This window comes from Hyaena hyaena, unplaced genomic scaffold (genome assembly GCF_003009895.1).
Source record: "Hyaena hyaena isolate Hyena2069 unplaced genomic scaffold, ASM300989v1 scaffold_199, whole genome shotgun sequence".
Lineage (NCBI taxonomy): Eukaryota > Metazoa > Chordata > Mammalia > Carnivora > Hyaenidae > Hyaena > Hyaena hyaena.
The window spans coordinates 703943-724461 of NW_024080831.1; the positions used below are offsets into that span (position 1 = coordinate 703943).

Genomic DNA, 20519 nt, shown 5'->3' on the forward strand with positions numbered 1-20519 from the left:
TGTATTACTGTCTCAATTATTGCGATGTTACAAAATTTGTGAATGTCTAATAGATCATTATTTCTTTTCAACAATTTAACTTTTTAAATAAAGTTTAGAATCATTTTGTCAAGTTGATTTTGGGAAGGCGTTGCTTTTACACAATAATTTTCAACGAACCAGTAGCTTCAAAATCCTAAATATTTTCTCTTTAATTAAATTTTCTTTCTCTTCCTCCAAAAATAGCTTTAAGGGTTTTTTTATTTTAAAGGTTTTTATTATTTATTTCTGAGAGAGAGAGAGCACATGCAGGGGAGGGGCAGAAAATCTGAAGCAGGGCTCAAACTCACAAACTATGAGATCATGACCTGAGCCAAAGTTGGATGCTTAACAGACTGAACCACCCAGGTGCCCTCGGTTTTAAGGTTTTTATTCTTATATGGCTTATACATTTCCTGATTATTCCTGAGATTTTATGTTTTTGACTGCTATTATGGCTGGGATTTTTAAATTACGTTTTCTAAGGGTGAATTTGCTTTGGTCTTTAAAATTGAATTCTATCTACAGGTGAAAGAATGAATGAACTAGTAAACATATTATATGTTAATACTATTTGCAAATAAGTGGTCTGATATAGTTAGGTACATAACCTGATATAGTTAGGTACATAACCTGGCCCAACTGTACAGATAGACTATGCATGAAATAAACATGCATGGGAGTTGAGAGGCTACCATGTCATTGCTTTGATTCTTTTTTGCCACTCCCTTACTCAAGAGGTCTGAAGTATGCCATATAATTTTGGGAAGAGGGTATCTGAACTTCTAATTCCCAATGCTAAATCATGTAGGTATTTATCATGTTCTTAGTTAAAACTATAACTACTTTCTTCTTACAGATTTCAGAGACAACTGTCTGAACCTTGCCACCCCTTCCCTCCTCAGTCAGGAGTTCCTGGAGATAATCGCCCTAATTACCACCGGCAAATGTCCGAACCTATTGTCCCTGCAGCTCCCCCGCCCCCTCAGGGATTCAAACAAGAATACCACGATCCACTCTATGAACATGGGGTCCCAGGCATGCCAGGTCCCCCAGCACATGGGTTCCAGTCACCAATGGGCATCAAGCAGGAGCCCCGGGATTACTGCGTTGATTCAGGTTAGCATAAAATCATGCCACTCCTTTCTTCATTCTCTCATTTACCTGTCTGGTCGGTATTGCCTTCTGTATGCAGGGCTTTATGGCATAGTTTTATAAAAATGACCCTCCAAGAACTTAGGATCTAGTGAAGCAGACTTGTTGATACATAACCAAATACAAAACAAAACAGAAAAGCCATCGAATGGTAGGAGGTTCAGGAGATATTGAAAAGTGGTGGGGAGCACACCTCCGAGTCCAAGCCTGAAGCTCCAGTCTTTGCAATTCCCTCTTTAAGACCTATTATCTCATGGAGGAGGACACTTGTGGGGATGAGCACTGAGTGTTATGTGGAAACTAATTTGACAATAAACTATTTGTAAAAAAAAAAAAAAAAAAGACCTATTATCTTAGGCTCACTGGACAGAGGAAATACCATTTCTGCATTTTAGTCCTGCCCCTAGCTTCCTGGCTTTCTTTTTGAATACAGTAGGCTCATAAACCCCCAGTGTGAGCATAAGGAAGAGGGTCCACACATAGGATGGGATTCTTTGTGTTCTTGGAATGAATGGTACTCTGAGAACACACCTGGGATCTCATAGCTGTACGGAGTGCTGGACGCACCATGGAAAGGCCATCTTGTTGATTGCTTCATGGGATTCACTGCCCTGTTGCAATGCTTTCATCTGGGAAAGTTCCTGGTGGCTTTCAGAGGCTGCTGGTATACATGGGGAGAGGTAACATGTTAGGGCACTTAGGGCACCTATTGTCTGGTTATGAGACCTCTTGTCTAGAAATGGAAGCATATCACAAAGTTGAAGCTGTACTGGGGGCTTTCCCCCTGCCACCCCACACATTTTCACTAACTACATACTTTGTAGGCCAGGCACATTTAATGAGATCATTAGGGGAAAGGAGGGTTGGGATTATACAGTCCACACATTTAGAAACTGTTTCCTCCTCTTCAGAAGTTACTTAAATTTTTTCACTCTTGCAGTTGGTGCTGAGGGAATTTGAGGGTGGTGAGTGGGTTTTCAGCCTTTTCCATGGGTGTTTTTCTTGAAGACTCCTGGGAAGGGAGTGGCAGTATGTATTTGAATGGCTTTTGCAAATGGAATAGGATATAGAATTTGCTCTTGGCCTTCTGGGAGATAATATGTAGATTGCTTAATCCAGGCAGAAATGGGTTATGGGAAAGCTTGGGGAGGTAGACAGAAGGCAGACATCTGTTGCTTTATGATAAAAAAAAAAATTACCAAGTGTATAGGTATTGATAGCTTATGAAATTCCTACTGGCTTTCCTTCTGAAGGCTTTGATGTATTTTTCTCAGGAGCAAGGATGACCAGCAACATTTTTCCTTTGGGATTGACATTTTAATCTGTACTGATGAGTTTTTTACCCCAGACCACTCCCTGAATGCAAGACATTTAGCAGATGTCACCATATCTGTAATTTGTGTGTCCCAACTGGGCACATCTCAACTCACCAGCTTTCCCCTTCGTAGACACTTTGAGAATGTGATGCTTGAAGAAGAGTTGAGCATGGGTTTCATTCTACCAGTTCCCACATGGGGAAATGTACTTGCAAACAGCAATCTCCTCCCTCCTGCCATCTCTTGTCCTTGCTGCCTAACCTTAAATCCCCTCATCTCTTTGGCCTAAAAAGCAGCCTCACCCATTAGAGTAGAATTGGTTGTGACCATCAGCTGTAACGGGGAGCAAATTGGGAAAGATCTAAAGCACCCCTCCTCCCTCTCCAAACCCCAAAGCTCCTGAGTCAGTAGAAACAAAAGGCCAAGCTTGGCCTTTTGAAAACGAGTTTCTTTCTCTACCATTAACTCCATCACCAGATTTGGTGTTAGCGAATTTCTAAAATGTTATGAGAGCAAAGCATCATTTTTTCCCTCCTTGTTCCCTTGATTGGGAGTCAAGAGTCCTTCTTTCAAAGGGTGGGTGGTAGTGTTCCCCATGTTGCTTACCTCCTTCCTCAGACAGGACCAGAAAGACATGACCTTGGGGTAGGGGAAGCTTTAGGGGGCTTTACTGGCGAGCTGCAGTTCAAACCATATGCTAATTCATCTGCAGAAACTATTGACAAAGTATATGTTTGTTTCTCTTCCAGAAGTGCCTAACTGCCAGTCGTCCTATATCAGAGGGGGTTATTTCTCCAGCAACCATGAAGGCAAGTAATGGTTTTTAAAATAATATTCAAGGAAGCTTAACATGCTCAGTTTCTAGGCTAAGATTTGAGATCAGAGGTTAAGCCTTTCTTAAGTCTTGAAAATGAGAGCTAATTGATGGTAATCTTTATTTTGAGGCACACTCCTGAACACAGTGAGTGCTACCATCAGCTTCAGTAGGGATGACTTTAACTTTTAAGAGTTGATGGAATAACATGAAGGAAAAGTAAACCAATCCGGTTTCCACATTTCCGTTCAAGGTTTTATATGGCTGTATACAGTGTTATTGGCCTAAATTGGAACTGGGGAACTATGTCACAACTTGAGATGATGGTAGGTTTAGGACTTCTCTGGACAGTTAAATAGGGAAGGGGGTTTTTTCTTAGAATATTTTCCCCAGAATTTTGTCTTGGTTTTTTTTTCATATATCTCTCTCTTTAAGTATGTAGAGCAGTGTGATTCCCCACACCCATGGCATGAGCTTCACCTGGGATTTGTTAGAAATGTGGATTCTCAGGACCCACCCCACACTACAGAATCAGAGGCTTCAGGGCTGGGGACCAGGACTTTGTGTTGTGACAGGCCCTCCAGGTGGTCCTGATGAGCGCTCAAGTTTGAGGACTAGTATAGTGTCATGAGTTGCAGCTTTGGCTGCATGTTAAAGTCAGCTAGGGAGCTTTAAAACATTTTTTTTAATGTTTGTTTATTTTTGAGAAAGAGATACAGAGTGCGAGTGGGGGAGGGGCAGAGAGCAAGGGAGACACAGAATCCAAAATAAGCTCCAGGCTCTGCGCTGTCAGCACAGAGCCCAATGTGCTCAGCACAGAGCCCAAACTCACGAGCTACAGGATCGTGACCTGAGCCAAAGTTGAACGCTTAACTGACTAAGCCACCCAGATGCCCCTCAGCTAGGGACCTTTTAAAACTTTTGGTGTCCAGCATCCAGATGGCCAACAGACACGTGAAACGATGCTCAGCATCCCTCCTCATCAGGGAAATACAAATCAAAACCACACTGAGATACCACCTCACACCAGTCAGAGTGGCTAAAATGAGCAAATCAGAGAACTCTAGATGCTGGCGAGGATGTGGAGAAACGGGCACCCTCCTACACTGTTGGTGGGAATGTAAACTGGTACAGCCCCTCTGGAAAACAGTGTGGAGGTTCCTCAGGAAACTAACAATAGAACTCCCCTATGACCCAGCAATAGCACTGCTAGGAATTTACCCAAGGGATACAGAAATGCTGAGGCATAGGAGCACATGTACCCCAATGTTCATAGCAGCACTCTCCACAATAGCTAAGACATGGAAAGAGCCTAAGTGTCCATCAACAGATGAATGGATCAAGAAGATGTGGTTTATCTATACCATGGAATACTACATGGCAATGAGAAACAATGAAATCTGGCCATGTGTAGCAACATGGATGGACCTTGAGGGTGTTATGCTGAGCGAAATAAGTCAGGCAGAGAAGGACAAATATATGTTTGCACGTATAGGAGGATTAGGAGGAACTTGACGGAGGAACAAGGGGGAGAAGAAGGGGGGAAATGGTGGGGGAAAGGGAGAGAGGCAAACCATGAGAGACTGTTGAATGCTGACAAAAACTGAGGACTGATGGATGTGGGGGGGAGGGGGGGATGGGCATAGAGGAGGACACTTATGGGGATGAGCACTGAGTGTTATGTGGAAACTAATTTGACAATAAACTATTTGTAAAAAATAAATAAATAAAAAATTAAAAAAAAAAAAAGCTGAAAATAAATCTCCTAGATTTACTCCAGTTGGGCAACCTCATAAATACTATTTAATTACAAAAAAAAAAAAAAAAAAAACTTTTGGTGTCCAGGCTTCACCCAGAACAAGGAACTCAGAACTTCCCGGGGGGTGGGGAGGGCTTAGTAGTTTTTAACGTTCCCCAGGTGATTCCAATGTGTATCCAAGGTTGACAACCACTGTTCTCTAGAGGTTTTGAGGCAACTTGAAGAGCCAGTAAGACAGCACTAGGAAGCATCTGCTCATATTTGTACGCTGCTTCCCAGTGGCCTAGTGAGAGAGGAGACCCAGTGGTTGCCCTGGGTGCCCAAGAATATTCTGATAGCGTGTCCAGCCCTGGGAAGGATGGGCTGTCTACTGGACCTCTGACTGCGACCGGCACAGCTGTGCGGGGCTCTCTTCCAGGTTCCCAAATGTTTCTGCGGCAGCAATTGATGTCTGCAGCAGGCAAACTGGGAGGGAGTGGGGGAAGAGAGGGAGGAAAACATTTTGCATAATTACAACATTTAGGAAGGAGCATGCTCTTAAAGGAAATATTTTTAGTAAAGCTTTGGGCTGCTTACTACACACAGAATATCTGGCGAGTTTGTGTGTTTCCTCCTCCTCTTTCCCATTCCTTACCCTGACCCCACACACACAGGGGAAGCTACTTGCAAAAAGACCTGCATTCTTCATAGCTCTAAATTACCATGACATGGGTTTTTTTTCTCCTTCTTATTTATATAGATTTGACCACAGGTGCCAGTTAGTGAAACAAGTGTTTCTGATTGGCATCTGTGATTACTAAGATAGCCGCCCCGCCTTAGCGTTCACCTAGAATCTCTGCAGAGTGCGTGAATCTTTCATTTCCACTGGGCCCTTCACACAGGTCTTTCCTTCCTGCCACCTTCAGGGGAGTGGTTGGGTGGTTGTGGCCACAACTGATGTAACTGCTGGTGCAAATTTAACTGACTTAAATTTCACTTAAACCAAGAGCATCTTGCAGATGTTTTAGAGAACCTCATGTGGCAGGGACTAGTGACCACAGAGATACCAAAACGACAGTCACCGGCAGGCCTTCATCTGATTTGTTTGAAAGCCAAACCTAGGATTTCATCTAGATGTACTTTTTTCCCCCCCTGTTTGCTGTGAATGTATTATCCTTACCTAGAAGGAGAACAGCACCAAAAATAATATGGCAAGTTTGACAGATGTGTAAATGTTGAAGGAGTTTATTCATAATGACAATAAAGGCCATTAGAACATCACTGGAGTGTTAAAATCCATGTAGAAAGTCAGGAAGTGTATAGCTTCCTGGCAGCCAAGGCCATAGAAAGAAAAAGATAAAAGAAACATGAAGGGTTATGTGATTCTTGTTGATAATATAAAGTATAACAGTTTGTTATAAAGTGAGTTTCCTTATACCAGATTGGAAAATAAATATAACATAGGAGTCACTGAATCCCTGACTTAAAAGTTAACATTGTAGGGGCGCCTGGGTGGCTCCGTTGGTTGAATGTCCGACTCTTGATTTTGGTTCAGGTCATGATCCCAGGTCCGTGGGATCGAGCCCTGCATGGAGGGCTGAGTATCAAGCGTGCTTAATATGCTCCCCTCTCCCTCTGCCCCTTTCCCAGTCTCACAAGCATGTGTGCGCTCTTTCTCACTCTCAAAAAAGTTAGAATTGTGTTTTTAAATCTTTTTTAATGGGTTTTTCATACTTATTCAAATTTGTTGAGCACTTATGTATGAGATGACATGAGGGTACTAAGATATTCAAGACATGGTCCTTGTCCTCAAGGAATTCGGAATCCACGACAGAGAATATAAAAGAAAGCTCTCACGTTATCCAATTAATTTCTTAATAGTACTTATCACAATGTACAATTACTACCTTAATTTTTTTAAGCTATCATTTATGGTACATTTATGTGTCAGGAGCTGCTCTTGGCATCCTGGTATGAAGATAAAACAGATCAGTGTAACAGAATATATATTAACTCATTGTATTCTCACACAGCACTATAGGAGCTACTGTCTTCCCCTGTCTGCAGATAAGGAAACTGGAGCCCAGAGAGGTCATGCAGCTAACCCAGGTCCATCAGTCTGGCTCCAGGGCCCACATTCCTTAATGCTCCACACTACCCCAGGTCTCACTTTTTCTCCACCAGTCGGGATACAAACTCCATGTCTTCTTCTCGTTCTCTGTCCCCTTCTAACACAGTGCCTGCCATAAATATTTATTGGATTAAATAATAAATAAATGCCAATAAAACATGCCTCCTTTGATGTTGTTAAACAAACGGAAGTAGTGCTTGGGGCTGAGAATAATAACGAACCTCAAAATAATCTCAGTTTCCTCCGCGCTGGGCAGTGCTTTCCCGTCCCAGGCCTCTTAAAAATGGTGCTGGCCCTGCCAAGAACTTGATCTTGGCTGATTGTGAAGAGAGAACAGCAGATTATTTCGTGACGTCCTTACCCATGGGGTTTTCAAGTTCTAGCAGATCCCTCTCAGCATCTAATGCTGGTTCTTCACCGCAGAGCAGCTCCGCTGGCCTCTCCCCACAGCATACCCGACACACACCCTGTACCGCGCAGCCAGATGGATAGAACAGGGCACGTGGTTTAGCACACAGGAGCTGCTGGGGCTCTCTCCCGAGGAGTGTGCTGGTACAGAACAGTGGGCTGGCTACTCACACGTTGGACACAGGCTAGGCCACAGGGAGGGATGTGATCCCCATCAAGCCTGTCTATCAACTGGCTTTGAGTTGAACACTGATCTTCTTAGGGCACCTGGTGACATGACATGGTGGTCGGCACTGAGTGCATATAAAGGGTTTCTGAACGGAGAATGCTGGCCATCCTTCCTTCTCCTTGACCCCTTTCGGTTTTTGCCCTACCTTCCTTTCATTTCCATTTACGTTTGTTCAACCCATCAGTTCCCCTTTTTTGACCTCTGTTTTGTTGTCTATACAACCAACAAGTTTTATTGCTAGAAAGTCCCTTCAGATTTCTTCCATTATGTCAGGTGATCATACCTCCAACTTGCTTTTAAACTTACTGCTGGTCACAGACCTCCCCAGGCCATGTCTTTACTCATTTTGGCAACGTTGTCTACCCTCCAAGCTCCTTTATAATTGAATGAGGTACAGTGACAGCCTAGACGATTCATAAGAAAGGTTGAAATTAATATTTGCTAGAAGGAAAATGGCAAGACTACGTACAGATCAACCAGATCCTCCCAGCTAGGCCAGTTGAAATAGATGAGATGTCTTTTCAGATATAAAAGCTTAGCCACAGCAACAATGACCCACACAGACCTCATAATAAGATGTGAAGGAACTTACTGGTGACTCAGCGCTTCTCTGCAGTCTTAGCTCGAATAGCAGGAATCGATGCCTCTCTGACTAAGGCATCAGAACACAAACATAAGTCCTTTTGAAGCCCCCCAAATTCAGAGTGGCATACATATGGCAATTAATAGGGCTTCAGACCTGAAATAGTAGGATCCCATTTTAGTCCTTAAATCTAGAGTTTTAGTAGAATACAGATGGAATTTGTTAAGCAACATGGTTTTTCTTTTTAAATTTTCCTCCAGGTTTTTCATATGAAAAAGATCCCCGGTTGTACTTTGATGACACTTGCGTGGTTCCTGAGAGACTGGAAGGTAAGCAGCCTCCCCAGTTTGTCACTAAGCCAGCGTATTGGAGATGTCAGAGTGCTTCGGTCAGTGTTGTTAACACCAAGCTGGCATTAACAATTCCTTCATGCCTAAGAAACCTGAGAAACTTAAGACTAAAGTATTGCGTGTGTATCCTTGTCCCAAATAGGCAAAGTCAAACAAGAGCCCACCATGTATCGGGAGGGGCCCCCTTACCAGAGGCGAGGTTCCCTTCAGCTCTGGCAGTTCCTGGTTACCCTGCTTGATGACCCAGCCAATGCCCACTTCATTGCCTGGACGGGCCGTGGCATGGAGTTCAAGCTGATTGAACCTGAGGAGGTAAGCAGCGGTCTTGGACTTGGATGATATTTGATCGACTGATGATGATGGTGATGGTGATGATGTGTGTTCTTGTTTAGTTCTCCATTGAGGCTTTTCACTGTGAAATATGCTCTTCCTTCTCATTCACATTCTGACCTGGCCAGTGGGCTTGGTGGTTCTCTTCCTGTCGATAGGACAATTTACAATTTGGGGACAGGCAGCATTCTCCACTGTAGAAAACACAAAAAGTATTAGTTAAGTGTCTGCATAATCTGGAGAGTGAGGCCACCAAGACTTGCATTCAGATAGCGTCTGTTTTCCATCTTGGAGAGTCTTTCTCAAGTGTCGTTTCTGTGATACCAGCTTGTTTTGGTGTCGGTCCTCTTCTGGCGCAGGCTATATTTGAGGCTACACGAACATATTGTATGACATTTTGGTAACATAAGATGCAACTGCCCCACTGCATATTTCAGATAGCTCTGACCTAGAGAAATAAAGTGATCAGAAATGGGTTGATCTTAGGAGCTTAGTTTTTTTTTTTTAAGTGTATCACATGGCATCGCAATAGTTGAGAGGTGACCCCAAAACTTCATTACTTTAATAGAAAAGGAAACATTATTACTGTCCTCTGCCCAGAACTACTGACTGATAGGCCTACAGACAGCCCCAGTACCATTTCTTCGATGGAGAAAATACACAGCGTCCCTTTCCTGAATATCACATAACAAAGTGAATTAAATCATGGTTTCAGTTTGGCATATTCCAAAACCTTGATTTTAAATTTCTGTTTGATTTAAAATCTAAAGAGATCATAAATGGGGTAGGGGGGAGACCCTGCCCTGGAGATCTTAACATAGGCTTCTTTTGATAGCATATACCTATGCATTATATACTAAACCAGTGGAGCAAAAGGTATCTTTGGGTTGGATTTGATTGAAATGGGGAACAGTCCTCTGGGAAGGCATTTGAGCAAGAACTACAGTTTTAGATGTTGTTCTGATTAGCTCCAAGGCTCACCTCACCACACCAGGGGGATAAGTTGGTCTGGGGGTTAACAGCAGGAAGCAACCACTTGGCACTTGGTTTAGAGGAAGAGAATGATCTGAAAGTTAAGATGAGAAAAGGGATGTGGATTGGAAATTTATAAAGAATCCTGACTGATGGGAGGGTAAGGAAGGCTTCATTAAAGGCAGTTCTAAAAGAAGCTGTACGGTGTTCCCTGTCTTGTATCATTGGTGAAAACGGAAACGTGTCAACATCTATCATAAACAGTTTCTGTTAAGACTCAGCCTCCCTTCAAAGCCAGAGTTTGGTACGACTGGGTTTTTCCAAGGTTTCTTCTGGGCTGTCATGTAGAAATGGAGTCCGACCGGCGAGCCCCCCACTCCACATTCTTTTTGCTGAGAACACGGCCTGGTTTATATGACGCTTGAGGAAAGCATGTTGCCTAGACCCACTGAGGCTTTTTGAAAGCAAATCTGTCATGTGGGCAGCCCTTATTGATTTATCTCATTTCACAAACAGGAGCTTTTATTACTTTATTGCCACTGCCTCAGGCCTCAGCACAGGCTGTGCAACTGCAGGTAAACCTGGTTACGACCCTTTGTAAAGCTGTTATTGAATCTTCTGCTCTCCTACCCGTGGTAAAGACAGTGATGAACAGATGGTAAGGGGCCGCTGCTTTTATACTTAATAGAGAAAGTAATATTAATCCCAAATGCTCATAAATGCCAAGTAGCCAAGTCACACCAGAGGCCTGCGGTGGCCTTGAGCCTCCCTCTGCTGACCAGACAACTTTGTTTCTTCAGGAAGTACTTCCTTCCACCCCACCCTGAAATCCCCCAGCATTCCCTGAACTCTGAATGTTCCATTCTCTGATGTTCTAGGACCAATTCTGTTCCGCGTATGCACTTTGGTCTCAGGACATGCAGCCTGCAGTGTCGGTTGAGTTAACCTACTGGTTGTATAACTTTGCTGTCCCTACTCTTTGTTAAAGTCAGGAAGATACCAACTCCTCGAAAAAGCTGTAAGACGTTGTCATGGGGGGAGCTTGAAGGGTGAAGCGGAGGAGGAAGCTGTTTGGGACGTAATTGTAGGCAGCTGTGTGGCTGAGTAGTGCACTCTGGGTAATTATCCATAATATCCATTACACTGTGCATGGAAATTGTGGTTTTAGAACTGCGTTTTGGCAGGCCCCCTAATCAAATGTCTTTTGATAGTCATCCAGCTTAGCACCCTCTCAATTATGACTGACTCGGCTTTAATCTGGAGCCATTTTAACTGTGAATCTGCATTAATGAATATTTTGGGGGGTAGGGTTGTTTGTTGAACATGTGGCAGATAACTGATGCCATGGGGAGGTTTAAAAGGATGGGCTGCTAGAAAGAATTGCTCCCTGTGCTGTGGCTTGCTCTCTCTTGAAAAGGGAGGAAAAGAAATGTGAGTTTTTTTAACTCTTTCAGCCTCCATCCTCAAGAGGCATGTTATCAAAGTAATGAATGGAAAAATGAAAGAAAGAGCTGCTGACAAGCTATTGCCTGTTCCCCTCCACCCCCAGAATGGGGCAGCCCTCATTTCTAGCAGCTTGCAGTTGTGCCGCATCATGCCTTCCTGTGGAAGGAGTAGCCCTGGGGAGGGCTGTTGAATCACAGGGCCCTGGCCCCAGAGGATGAGTCAGTAACTATGGCTACCAGAGCTGCTTCAAAGTCAGTGCATATGCACAGCCTCTCTCCAGTAAGCTATCGCGTATACAAGTAACAGCAAGGAGAGATCGAGGCTGAAGTTGGAGAATATTCAAGAATTGGTTTCCACCACTGACTATAGTTAAGACATTGAGGCTGGGCTTCTTTAAGGCCCCCTGCATCACTGGAGGGCTCACAGTACTTCAAGGACCGCTTTATGCTGTCATTGCTTTTGAACAGGTATTAATTTAGCAGGTTTCCCTTTTACCACTATTTCTGCTGGTTTAAAATGTTTATCTTCTCTAACCAAGGGGTGAATTTTTGGTTAACTGTGCCTTTTTCGTTATCTCAAAGATGGAGTTGAATGGGTGCAGTGTGGAGGAAGGAGAGCCAGGGACATCATGTGTGCCATGGGGGTGCAAGGCAAATGAATGGAAAGTTAACTTTTACACGGTCTGTTGCAAGGCAGAGAGGAATCATGGCTATTGAATTATTCTAATGTAATTAGGACAGATGCATTCTTCCTTGCTTATCAGATCATTTCTGGTATTTTTTAAAGGTCAGTTTAGAATCCTGATTTCAGAAGATGTTGCTTTCATTCTGCCCAAATACTTTAAGGAAATGCTTTAAGTGAAGTGCTTTTTTTATGATCCACTTACCCGTTTGCAGTCTTTGTACTTCCCATTCCGTGTGTAACATCTGGTTTTTTAAACATCAAAGGAATACAGTTATTTTGTCGTTGTGTTGTTGTTGTTTTAAGTTTCCAAAAGCGACCTCAAATTTTCAAAACATGAATCCCTGGTTTACATACACTTAAAGACCTCTGAGGAGACTCACATTTCTAGAGTTATTCTTCTCCTACTTGGACAGTCAGCCTTACAAGTGGGATTTGGGTGTAGAGATACTTGAGAACAGAAGTTGCTTGGCTGTCCTGACGATTGGGAAACTCTACTAGGAAGTTTTCTTGCTATAAGGCTTCTTCACCCAAAGCTCCTGTTACATCTCCCCATCACTGCACCTCAGGTGGCCTGGGTAGGGTATAATGCACTTCAGAACTGTTTGGGAAGCCCTGTTAATTTTTCATTAAGTGGATAATGGCACTGCATGTCTTAATGTCCATTCTGTAAGTCTGCTGGGAGCAGAGGATTGGATGGCAGTGGGCTGGAATGATCCGGTTCCCCCTTACTCCATGAGCTGCAGTAAGTAAACAGCTCCCAGCCCCTCGCCAATCTTATTAGAATTGAACTTTTGCTCTGCTGGCCCATTAGCAACTCACTAGTGTGTTTCTAATGTTTCAAGAATGACCACTGTAATTATTCCTTATTGACTGCTACAGAAACCATAGCACTTAATGGCAGCATGTTAATGGTCTATGGGTATTGGTCAATAATTCATATGTGGAGAAACAGTAGAGAGTCTGCTTCCTCTGGGACATTAGCCAAGCCCTCTGCAATCTTAAAGTGCTAGGATTCTTCCACCTCTAGATCTCACCTCTTAGCGGTTGTGACTGAATCATCACCTTTGTTGAATGTCTGGTCCTGATGGAATTAAGTGATTTTGCTTCCAGGTCAGGGAAATGGATCATTGACCATAGCAGTCAGATTATAGAACTGGCTCTCCTGGGATTGGGAGAAAACCACCAGGCCCAGGGAATGAGTTTCCATTGCTCTCTGTTTTCCTATCTCTTAAGGTTGCTCGGCGTTGGGGCATCCAGAAGAACCGGCCAGCCATGAACTATGACAAGCTCAGCCGTTCTCTACGCTATTACTATGAAAAGGGCATCATGCAGAAGGTGAGCAATGATGAGAGGCACCTAGACCACTCTGACCACTTTCAAAGAAGATGTCAAGGGCTTCCGTAATAAGACTGTTTATAATGGCTGGGAGAAATGTTAGCCTTGTAAGTGATTCTGTGGTAGGAAAAACTCTTGGAAAAACAAACTTAAGATAAGAGTCAAATGAGATAAAAAGAGCACTATTAATGCTCTTGGGTACACAGAAACCAGAGGTTATATGTGGAACACACTATAGGAAAATTAGCCTCCTCTGCTTTATTTAAACTGCCTCTGATTACCAAAATGTCCAGAAACTTAGGCCAAGTGTTACATCCATAATACATGAGGGGATCAACTTGAAGATCTCAACTCCCATAAGAGCTGAGTTGAAGCCTTCAATTGTCAAAACACCTAGATCTCGAACTATCTTGGTTTAATATTCTTTTTTAATATAAGTTATTGTCAAATTGGCTTACACACAACACTCAGTGCTCATCCCAACAAGTGCCCTCCTCAATGCCCATCACCCATTTTCCCCTCTCCCCCATCCAACCTCAGTTTGTTTTCTATATTTAAGAGTCTCTTGTGGTTTGCCTCCCTCCCTCTCTGTTTGTAACTATTTTTCCCCTTCCCCTTCCCCTTCCCCACAGTCTTCTGTTAAATTTTTCCAGATCCACATGTAAGTGAAAACATATATTTGTCTTTTTCTGACTGACTTATTTCACTCAGCATAACACCCTCTAGTTCCATCCACGTTGCTACAAATGGCATGATTTCATTCTTTCTTATTGCCAAGTAGTATTCCATTGGATATGTAAACCACATCTTTATCCATTCACCAGTTGATGGATAAAGGCTCTTTCCATAATTTGGCTATTGTTGAAAGCACTGCTATGAACATTGGGGTCCATGTGCCCCTATGCATCAGCACTCCTGTATCCCTTGGGTAAATTCCTAGCAGTGCTATTGCTGGGTCATAGGGGAGTTCTATTGTTAATTTTTTGAGGAACCTCCACATTGTTTTCCAGAGCGGCTCAGGTTTAATATTCTCAATAGTGCTAGAGGAGTAAGGAAATCCTATTTCTCTTTCTGAACCTGTAGAAACTGGAACTCAAGTTAAAAACCCAAGGTTTATAAAGTGGCAGCAGAATCATCTGGTAGCAGGTTGTTTGCAGAATAAAGCATGAAGTGTGTTTTGAGGAAGCCAGTACAAAGTCCTTATTGGGGTGGGTGGTGAGAGGACCACAGTCTGAAAATCCTGTGCGTAGGCAGAAGATGGCAATGGCAAATCATTGGTTCATCTTTCTTAGCCACCATATTTTATGCTGTGCTGTTACCCAGACTCTAACATTTACACATTGCGGTAGTCTGGCGGTAGCTGGTAAGATGCACTTGGCAGAAGCATTTGGCTGTTGTTGTTGAGAACCTGTCTGTGTTGAAGCCAGGTTTATCTTTCTCATGGGCAGGTGGTAATGCGACCCCATATTCCTCTCACCACCTTAACAAATACTAAACAGCTTTTCATGGTTTTCTGGATAAAGAAGTAAGGTAAAGATAAAAGTAAAGTTTTATGGCCCTTTTAATAACTTCATACAGACAATAAGGCTATTCCCAGTCTGGGCACCATCACCTAATATCTGTTTCCTCACCTGCACTTGACCTCTGTCACTTGCACAGCCATCTTCTTCTAGTTAATGTTGTGTTTGTTTACCAAAGAATATACATCACATGCATGTAAGTCATCAAGCATATTTAAAAAATGAAGGAAAAAAAACCCACATTCAACTATCATTCTGTTTAAGAATTAGAACATTCCTAGTCCGTTCATTACCTGGCCAGCCAGTGATTCTTATCACTCCAAGAATCTGAAGTCCTTGGGTTGAGTCCCCTTTGCTGCTTCCAGTAGTACCAGTGATACTAACACGTATCTCTATCATAGTCCTTCTCTCTTTATTGTAAATTACTCATTACTTGTCAATATCTGCCACAGGAGTGCTCCCTTGGGGCAGGGTGGAGGGTTTCACTTCAGTGCTTGGTACAGAGTTGATGAATACTCTAGAATGGGCAATCACTTTATTCTACTTCCCCTTTTTGTAAAGTGTGCAATTCAGTGGTTTTTAATATATTCACAGTTGTGCAACCATCACCACAATCAATTTTAGAACATTTTATCACCCCATAAAGAAGCCCTAAACGCATTAGCAATCACTTTCCATTTTCCCCCAAACTTTACACACACATACTTCCCCCCGACCCCTGCCCCAGCTTTAATGTTAATACTATTAGGTGGAATCCTAAATTCAGGAAGAAGAGCTATTGTTCCTTTGCTGCTCCCAACTCCAGATTCAGTCTGGAACTTGAACTAGTTGTCTCTATGACTAGGTCTTTGTTTTTTAAGGAAGTAGAAGAGAACTTCATATCTTAGAATAAAGCAGACAAAGAGTAAAGGAAGGCACAGGAATGAACTTGGATGTGTTCAGACCCTAACACTCCCATTTATTAGTTGTATGCTTTGTATTAACCTCCCAAAGCCTCTATTCCCAATAAAAATGGAGATAAAAAAAACGCTGCAGCAGTTTCACAGGGTAATTTATGGGAAAATGTTCCAGAGATAATAATGCGCTATCCAGTCAGTGTTAGGGATTTTTGTTATTGATCACATGACCCATGAATAAATGAGAACTAATTAAAGATGAACGATAGCATGCCCATGTGGGGAGAAAATTTTTAAAAGCTGTAGTCCCATACCCTCAATTTTTGAAAGGGAAAATTGAGGTTCACAGAGGTTAAGACTCATTAGTCACTGAACCAGGATGGGAAGCCATCAACTCCTGGGCCCTGATCTCATGTTGTTTCCACTATGCCCTCCTGCCTCACCCTTCTACATACATGTACTGGCTTTCGAGGGAAGGAATCCAAGATTTAGTGTAAATGTGTGGCTTAAAAAATCTAAATACGGATGATTAATTGGGTACGTCTGCCACCCTTAAGTCTGGCTTTGGTGAAGATGCTAACTGTCCAGTTTCATGCATAGCCCCTAATTCCTGGTGTTTTAAGTTCCAAAGAACATTGGTGCATACAGCCATGTTCTGATGATTAGAAGTATCACCATAACATAAGCTTTCAGGCCTTATTAGGATAATTCTGTTTTTTAATTTCACTTATTTTAGTGAGAAAGAGAGACAATGTGACTGGGGTAGGGGCAGAAAGGGAAAGAGAATCTTAGACAAGTTCCATGCTCAGCATTGAGTGCAATGTGTGGCTCAACACAGGACCCAGTCTCACAACCATGAGATCATCACCTGAGCCAAAATCAAGAGTCAGATGCTTAAATAAATAAACATTTTTTTTAAAAAATTTTAAAGGAGTTTACAATCACAACAGAATGACTGAAGGGCAGAGTTAAACTTAATCTTTCGAATTGTTAAGCCTAAAATGTTTATTTTATCAGTAATTTTAGCTGCCTTCCCTTGCCCCTTTGCATTGCCCAAGAAGCGCATTATCAGGTTTGATTTTGAGTGTTATGTGTCTTCTTGTACTGATGCTAAACAATCAGCAGAGAACAGGTGATCCCATTGACCTAAATGGCTCATCAAACTACATCATGAGGCCTTTGAATCAAGGCCTTTTGGTTCAAATAATATTATCATACATAAAATTTATTAAAAGGTAGTTAACAGTTCTTCAATGTAGCACAACCATGGAATGCATAATTTAAAACCACAGGTAAGCTAAAAAGTAATTCTATTTGGCTTTAGAACAAATTTAAATTCCCACATAAGCTCTCTGATCAAATTCCTAGCCCTTCACAATAACCAAGTTGTACTGTGAAGACTGTGAACCTTGGAAGTAACTGAAAACCTGGTCTGACTTAATGCATTTCACTTTTAATCTCCCTTGTAACACTAAGCACCAGCCTCAGCATAACTTTCTTCCTAGGTAATGATCATAACACAGTGAGAATTTCCCTCTAAAAGAGCCTATCTAGGGGAGCGTGGGTGGCTCAGTCATTTAAGCATCCAACTCTTAGTCTTGGCTCATGTCTTGATCTATGGTTCCTGATTTAGAGCCCCATGGTGGGCCCTGCACTGACAGTTTGAAGCCTGCTTGGGATTCTCTCTCTGTCCCTCCCCAGCTCACACATTTTCACTCTCCCTCTCTCTCAAAATAAATAAACTTTAAAAACTTAGAAAGAGAAAAGCCTTGGGGTGCCTGGGTAGCTCAGTCAGATAAGCGTCTAACTCTGGATTTTGGCTCAGGTCATGATCTCACAGGTTCCGTGGAATCCAGCCCCACACCAGGCTCTGCACTGGGATTCTCTCTCTCTCTCTAAAAAGTAAATTGAAAAACATTTTAAAATTTAAAATAAAAGAGCCTACCAAATAAGTAAAACAAAATAACCAATAAGCATTTAAAATTCAGATATCTTCTTTTTCAACTGCCGAGCTGCTTTTGTGTCAACAAAACGCTTGGCAGCTAACAGGTCCCCAAGATTGATCAGAGTAAATCTGAGTGATTTGAACAATCAGCTACTAAGAGCCTCCTTTGGTTCCTGGCTCTTTAAGAACTCGATGACATTCAAATATCTCACTATCCTACCCTTGGTTTCCCTCCAAAGCCCTGTTCTGGCTGGGCCTTCATAAGGTGTGTTTTCTCTCTCAGGTCGCTGGGGAGCGATACGTCTATAAATTTGTCTGTGACCCGGATGCCCTTTTCTCCATGGCCTTCCCTGACAACCAGCGTCCGTTCCTGAAAGCAGAGTCCGAGTGTCACCTCAACGAGGAGGATACCCTGCCACTGACCCACTTTGAAGACAACCCGGCTTACCTCCTGGACATGGATCGCTGCAGCAGCCTCCCCTATGCCGAAGGCTTTGCTTACTAAGTTTCCGAGTGGCTAAGCGGCCAAACCCTAGAGCTAGCAGTTCCCATTCAGGCAAACGAGGGCAGTGGTTTTGTTTGTGTTTTTGGCTGTTCCTAAAGCTTGCCCTTTGAGTATTATCTGGAGAACCCAAGCTGTCTCTGGAGTGGCGCCCTTGAAGACAGATACCTTGGCTGGGGAGTGGGGACAGGGAGGGGCAGAAAACCACCAAAAGACTGGTGCCTCACCTCTGACCCTGACAAGGTTTCTGGGAAGAGATTGAAATGGAGCCTCCTTCCCATGGACAATATATGCAAAGCAATACCTTGTTCAGGTTAGTGCCCACAAACCAGGACGGAGTGTGTGACAATCTGCATCGATCATGGACTACTAATTGCCTTTACATAGAAGGGCTCTGATTTGCACACTTTATTGAACCAGAGATGACAAACCCGTAGAATAGTAGGTAGGCTATAAAGTTGGGGAGGCTCAAACCGTGAAGGGTTAAAAACAGATCTTACAATTTGGAGAGCTCTTCTAGCTCAATCTGAAATGTTTCCCCCTTGGTCTAGAAAGAAGGCGGGGGGGAAAGTGAGAACAGCTGTTGCCCACTCCATGGTTCTCAAATAATAAGTCATTGCTACTCTTGGGAACCTTCTAGCCATGTGGTCACCAAGTAGAACAAGCCCCCTTTCTCTTCCCAGTCACACGGCCGTGTGTGGATGGCTTTAATTTCAGAAGGGTGATTTACACTTTTGACAGTATTTTGTTTTGCTTTGATTCGGGGGGATTGTTTTGTTTTGGTGGTTGTTTTGGAAAAACAGTTTATAAACTGATTTTTGTAGTTTTGGTATTTAAAGCAAAAAAAAAAACAAACCTTTTGGTAACTGCGCACTGCGTCCTTCAGCAGGGCGGTGCCGACTGATGAAGACGCTGCAGCTTGAAAGGGGCTTTGCTGGGGGCTTGCCCTTAGCAGTGTCCAAGCCCACTTTACTGCCTGCTTTGTGCTCTCTGCACCAGACAGCCTGATAGAACATTTGCACCTGAGTTGTACATTTTTGAGGTGTGCAGGGCAGCCTGGACACACCGCCGAGATTCTATGTGTATAGTTCCCCGCGTTCTCTAACATGCCCTCTCTGGAAAACGTATGTACATAATGCATATCATGCCCATTTGAAACCTGGCCACCTGGTGGGAACCCTGGCGATTTCTCCCTGGGTGTGACTGATGACAGTTTCCATTTCATCAGTTTGTTTGGTTTTCTTTTTTTTCTTTTTTTTCTTTCATCTTGGACTTTAAACCCTGCATACGATTCAAAAGGGTTTGAGATGTACGTGTGACCCTGACCGGTAAAACAGTGCTAGCATTTTAGTTTCTCGCCACCTGATTGCTGTATTATATTGGAAAAGTTTTAAACAAGCCAGCTAAAGTGATGTGAAAGTTGGCCTCAAAGTAGAGCAAGAGTTCTTAGCAAGTGGTGGTACCTTGCTGCCTGCCCTACTGGTAGGATTCTGTGCGGGCATGTCAGGAATGACTGCTGGTCTTCGTATGTGAAAGGCGGTGCTGACTCGGTGAGCGGAAGAGACAGGCTTTGATTTGCTTGCCTATGAGTGGGGTGCGCTACCGTCTCAAAGAGTCCCCCTTAAGACCAGCGGCATATCTGCAAAGAGGTTCATAGGGATAAGGGGGTGCGTTTTATACCTATGAAAACATGACGTTTTCCTCTATTGGAAGCTAATTAGCCCGCAAAGGTACTGAACCTCTAGCTTGGGCCTTAATTAGCATTGTACTCTAATCAAAGGACTCTTTCCAAACCATATTTATAGCTCTCTAACCCCCACATAGTCTATATATAGATGCATATTTTACCCCCAGCTGGCTAGAGATTTATTTGTTGTAAATGCTGTATAGGATTTGTTTTTTCTTTCTTTACTTATCCTGGTTTGGGTTTTCTTTCTTTTTGATGAATTTATGCTGTCTTAGCAAGTATGAAAATAATCCTCTGTAGCCCGAGCTCCCCCTCCCCAGCTGTAACTACGTGGCCTGTGCTGTTACGGGACCTAGGATGGCGGCATCACTGTTGCATTCCCATCGGACTCATGCACCTCCCGGATGGTTTTGGGTTTTTTTTTTTTTTTTATTTGTTTTGTTGTTTTGTTTTTGCTTCT

The 20519-nt window shown here is 43.0% G+C and overlaps 1 protein-coding gene across 1 annotated transcript in view; it reads left to right on the forward strand.

Annotated features, from left to right (window-relative positions):
- The window catches only part of ETV5 (ETS variant transcription factor 5), a 60397-nt gene extending 41225 nt beyond the window's left edge, over positions 1 to 19172 (forward strand). Inside the window, exons 8-13 of the mRNA XM_039241722.1 lie at positions 878 to 1137; positions 3239 to 3298; positions 8653 to 8721; positions 8885 to 9054; positions 13408 to 13509; positions 18154 to 19172. Coding sequence (XP_039097653.1) covers positions 878 to 1137; positions 3239 to 3298; positions 8653 to 8721; positions 8885 to 9054; positions 13408 to 13509; positions 18154 to 18375 — 883 coding nt within the window. The 3' untranslated portion in view covers positions 18376 to 19172. The remainder of the gene's footprint in view (positions 1 to 877; positions 1138 to 3238; positions 3299 to 8652; positions 8722 to 8884; positions 9055 to 13407; positions 13510 to 18153) is intronic.
- The last annotated feature ends 1347 nt before the right edge of the window (positions 19173 to 20519 follow it).